At 59.6% G+C, this 5,000-nt stretch overlaps 1 protein-coding gene across 11 annotated transcripts in view; it reads right to left on the bottom strand.

The window, feature by feature from the left end:
- The window catches only part of ntng2b (netrin g2b), a 48,296-nt gene extending 43,947 nt beyond the window's left edge, over positions 1 to 4,349 (bottom strand). For 4 of the 11 annotated variants that reach the window (XM_068334038.1, XM_068334041.1, XM_068334042.1 and 1 more), the window contains exons 1-2: positions 3,858 to 4,346; positions 2,556 to 3,099 (exon numbers count right to left, since the gene is read on the bottom strand). In XM_068334038.1, coding sequence (XP_068190139.1) covers positions 2,556 to 2,774 — 219 coding nt within the window. In that variant the 5' untranslated portion in view covers positions 2,775 to 3,099; positions 3,858 to 4,346. Of the gene's footprint in view, positions 1 to 2,555; positions 3,100 to 3,857 lie in introns of all 11 variants that reach the window. The other 7 variants (XM_068334040.1, XM_068334044.1, XM_068334045.1 and 4 more) reach the window with 5 other exon arrangements.
- Positions 4,350 to 5,000: the final 651 nt, after the last annotated feature.

The following is a 5,000-nucleotide window of genomic DNA, read 5'->3' as shown; positions in this document are numbered from 1 at the left end:
GTGTGTGTGTGTGTGTGTTACTGTGTGTGTGTTACTGTGTGTGTGTGTGTGTTACTGTGTGTGTGTTACTGTGTGTGTGTTACTGTGTGTGTTACTGTGTGTGTGTTACTGTGTGTGTGTTACTGTGTGTGTGTTACTGTGTGTGTTACTGTGTGTGTTACTGTGTGTGTGTTACTGTGTGTGTTACTGTGTGTGTTACTGTGTGTGTGTGTGTGTGTTACTGTGTGTGTTACTGTGTGTGTTACTGTGTGTTACTGTGTGTGTGTTACTGTGTGTGTGTTACTGTGTGTGTGTTACTGTGTGTGTGTTACTGTGTGTGTGTTACTGTGTGTGTGTTACTGTGTGTGTTACTGTGTGTGTGTGTGTGTGTGTGTTACTGTGTGTGTGTTACTGTGTGTGTGTGTGTGTGTGTGTGTGTGTGTTACTGTGTGTGTGTTACTGTGTGTGTGTTACTGTGTGTTACTGTGTGTGTGTTACTGTGTGTGTGTTACTGTGTGTGTTACTGTGTGTGTTACTGTGTGTGTTACTGTGTGTGTTACTGTGTGTGTGTGTGTGTGTGTGTTACTGTGTGTGTTACTGTGTGTGTTACTGTGTGTTACTGTGTGTGTGTTACTGTGTGTGTTACTGTGTGTGTGTTACTGTGTGTGTGTTACTGTGTGTGTTACTGTGTGTGTGTTACTGTGTGTGTGTTACTGTGTGTGTTACTGTGTGTGTGTTACTGTGTGTGTTACTGTGTGTGTGTTACTGTGTGTGTGTTACTGTGTGTGTTACTGTGTGTGTGTTACTGTGTGTGTGTTACTGTGTGTGTTACTGTGTGTGTTACTGTGTGTGTTACTGTGTGTGTGTTACTGTGTGTGTGTTACTGTGTGTGTTACTGTGTGTGTTACTGTGTGTGTGTTACTGTGTGTGTGTTACTGTGTGTGTGTTACTGTGTGTGTTACTGTGTGTGTTACTGTGTGTGTGTTACTGTGTGTTACTGTGTGTGTGTTACTGTGTGTGTTACTGTGTGTTACTGTGTGTGTGTTACTGTGTGTGTTACTGTGTGTTACTGTGTGTGTGTTACTGTGTGTGTGTTACTGTGTGTGTTACTGTGTGTGTTACTGTGTGTGTGTTACTGTGTGTGTGTTACTGTGTGTGTGTTACTGTGTGTGTTACTGTGTGTGTTACTGTGTGTGTGTTACTGTGTGTGTGTTACTGTGTGTGTGTTACTGTGTGTGTTACTGTGTGTTACTGTGTGTGTGACGGTGGATTCCATCTTAGCTCAGATCTTCCCAGCTCGTGATCAATACCCCCCTGCAGCCCCCCCCCCCATGGTAGTGATCACAGAGGAGCTCCAGAGCGCCACTGAAGCTCCGCCCCCACCGGCGTCACACTGCCTTCCAGAAAACTGAGAAATGAATGGGGGGGAACCCCCCTGAGACGGAGACACAGATACTGGATACAGTACCCCCCCCCCAACCCCCCCACGCCGGGATCCAAACCCAACCCAACCAACCCAACGGGCGAGGGGGGGGGGTGTTTAGCATCTGAAGAGTGACGGATGTGTCCCCCCCCGCCGCCGCTGACTGGAGATCATTTCGTCTGATCCTCCAGAAAAGTTCTGTTTCAGAACGCGGGGGGGGGCGTGGGCCTGACCCCCCCTCAGACATCACGGTGCTGACTCAGCAGCTCCTCCATTAGGACTCCATCAATATTTGATCCTCACTCAGACCCGTCCAGACGCTAACGGGCCATTAGAGGGCGGCGTCGATACCCCCGGAGCCACGCCCCCCGCCCCCCGTCAGGACGTGTCATCAGAGAGGCTTCCTGGAGACGACGGCGTTTCCACCGCCGCCGCATTAAACCGATCATTAACCATTAGCTGCCCGACCAGAAGCGCCCACTTCCTGTCTGTCGGACCCACGAGGCCTGTGATTGGTCTACGACTGGGGGCGGGGCCTGAACACACATCTAGAGGTAACGCGTCTCCAGCCAACCAATAATCATGTCCCATTAGCAGCAAGATGCCGGATGTGGTCCAGACCCGGATCTGGTCCAGACCTGGATCTGGTCCAGACCTGGATCTGGTCCAGAGACCCGGATCTGGTCCAGACCGGTCTGGGTCCAGGGGGATCCAGATCCTCCTGCATCAGGAACATTCTCCTCGTTAGCGTTAGCGTTAGCGTAGCGCCGCGGGGCTGAAGACGTTCAACGAGTTCCTTCAGTGTCCTCCAGCTGAACGTCCTGCAGCATCAGGGAAACCTGAGGCCCCCTGGCCCCCCCCCAGACCGGATCCCACCAGATGGGGGGTCTGGGCAGCATGACCCCTGACCTCTGAAGGAGGTCGGTCAGGACAGGTCCTGACGATGTCATCCCCGTCGACTCCCCCCTTTTACATTTATCACTACAGCAGCTGTGACCCCATGTGACCCCATGTGACCCGGTGTGTCCCCATGTGACCCGGTGTGTCCCCATGTGACCCCGTGTGACCCCGTGTGACCCCATGTGACCCCGTGTGACCCCATGTGACCTGGGTTCTAAAGCCTTAACGGTTCTGTGGTACCGGTCGGACTCACCAGAGTGCAGAACCTCTCGGGGGGGTTCCCACACGTGATCCCGGGGGGGTCCACCTTGAGCCGCATGTGGTCCTTCATGGGGGCGGGGCGGGGCTGGCAGGCGTACTGCTCCCACACCGAGCCCTCGTCCGTGCTCACCAGGGACCTGCACAGGTCGTACTGGGCGAGGGCGGGGGCCAGGCAGCGCAGCAGCAGCAGGGTCTGGAGCAGCATGGCCATGGGGGGGTCTGGAGCCGGTCCGCAGGGAGCTCAGAGGGGGGGTGCAGCGTGTGGAGCGGAGATCATGAAGAAACGGCAGGCATGTCCTCCGCGCTGTGGAGCCCCCCAGGTAGAACCAGGACCGGAACAGGGCGCTTCACGGGGGGGGGGGCACAGGGGGGCTTCGTTCTCTGACCGCTGGGGAACAGGAGGGTGGGCTGCAGGTGGGCGTCGTGACGGCTGTGGACCCCCCAGCGGGCGTGGACCATAGTGTCCTGGGCTCAGGTGTCCTGGGGGGGCTCAGCGTCTCCAGGTGAGGTCATTGGAGGGACAGCAGCTGATTGTCCTGCGGGAGGGGGGGGGGGGGGGTAGTTAGTGTGAAGCCTGGCGGGTCCCGCGTCTTCTCGGTTTGACGCGCGACCGACCCTCCGGTCACGTGACGGCCGCTTGGGGGGAGCAGGTCACCTCCGGTTCCGTTAACGGGACAACTGTCACGCGCACAAGTTCCCGGTTCGCCCGCAGCCCGCGGGCCACCGGAGGAACCGGGGGGGTCACGGGTGCGCGAGCGGTACCGGCTTTTACCTGCGCTCCAGCCGTCACGTTACCGGAACACCTCCGGGACCGGGGCTGTTCCGGGGGTGTTCCGGGGCTGTTCCGGGGGTGTTCCGGGGGTGTTCCGGGGGTGTTCCGGGGGTGTTCCGGTGACGTTCCGACCGGCAGACGCGCGCGGGGCTCTCCGAAGGCTCGCGGCTGTTTTCGGGCGGTTCCCGCCGCGTCGCGCGCGTCAAAGTTTATCAGAAGTAGTTCACCGGAACCGGAACCGGAACCGGAACCGGAGCCCCGCCTGTCAGGACTCCAGCGGAACCGGGGACGGCGGCTGGAGCCCCGGCTGTCACCGGCGGCCCGTCCCGGTCCGGGAGTTCGGTTCTGACGTCCCGTGGGGAGGGTGTGCCACTTTCCACGCCCCCCCCTCGGGCGGGTCGCGTGCGAGCCTCAGTTTGCCCCCCCCCCCCGGTGAATTCACCGGACCCTGGCGGCTCTTCGGTGCTCCCGGGGCGGACGGCGCGGCGTCCCGGTACCGCGCCGCGGTGCGGTGATACTCACTTTAACACGCGTCCACCCGGTGGGGGCACTTTGTGGAGGGGGGGCGTCCCGGAACACGAAAGATTAAAAAAATCCCCCGACCGTCCGCGGAGCTCCGCTCGCTGCGGTCCCCCCGGTCCCCCCGGTCCTCCCGGTCCTCCCGGTCCTCCCGGTCCTCCCGGTCCTCCCGGTAAACGGCTCGCTGCTCGGTTGTCGGCTCCCGCCGGTACTTTGTGGTCGCGCCGTGGGTCGGTGTCCTGCCGGTGGGTCGGTGTCCTGCCGGTGGGTCGGTGTCCTGCCGGTGGGTCGGTGTCCTGCCGGTGGGTCGGTGTCCTGCCGGTGGGTCGGTGTCCTGCCGGTGGGTCGGTGTTCCGGTGAACGGAGAGACGACCGGAGCCGCCGCCGCGGAGAAAGTGTGAACATCGACTTTAGGAGCGGCTGAGCCCGCCTTCATCCCTCCTCCTCCTCCTCCTCCTCCTCAGAGCGGGTCTACCCGGGATGCTCAAGGGCAGAGAGAGAGAGATACCTCCCCCCGCCCCTCCCTCCTCACCCCCCCCATCTGTTAATACCAGGATAAATCCTTCACCATCACTTTCAGTCACTATCAGCTCCGATCTGCACCCGCCTGGACGGGGCGGGGCTTCTTGAACTGGGCGGGGCTTCCTGAACTAGGTGGGGCTTCCTGAACTTGATTTCTTTTCCACCTAACCGGTCAAGGCAGATGACCCCCCCTCCAGAGTCTGTCCTGTCTGGAGTTTCTTCCTCAATGGGGGGTTTTCCCTCCACTGTCTCTGGAGGTTCTGTTGGCGTTCTGTCTGTGAAGCGCTGGGGAATGTCTTCTTGAACCGGGCGGGGCTTCTTGAACTGGGCGGGGCTTCTTGAACCGGGCGGGGCTTCTTGAACCGGGCGGGGCTTCTTGAACCGGGCGGGGCTTCTTGAACTGGGCGGGGCTTCTTGAACCGGGCGGGGCTTCATGAACCGGGCGGGGCTTCTTGAACCGGGCGGGGCTTCTTGAACCGGGCGGGGCTTCTTGAACCGGGCGGGGCTTCTTGAACTGGGCGGGGCTTCTTGAACTGGGCGGGGCTTCTTGAACTGGGCGGGGCTTCTTGAATCAGGCGGGGCTACCTGAACCGATCCTACACCGGTCGTCCAGTCCAGAGACGT

Source organism: Antennarius striatus, chromosome 15 (assembly GCF_040054535.1).
Source record: "Antennarius striatus isolate MH-2024 chromosome 15, ASM4005453v1, whole genome shotgun sequence".
NCBI lineage: Eukaryota > Metazoa > Chordata > Actinopteri > Lophiiformes > Antennariidae > Antennarius > Antennarius striatus.
This window is presented reverse-complemented; position numbering and strand designations above follow the sequence as displayed.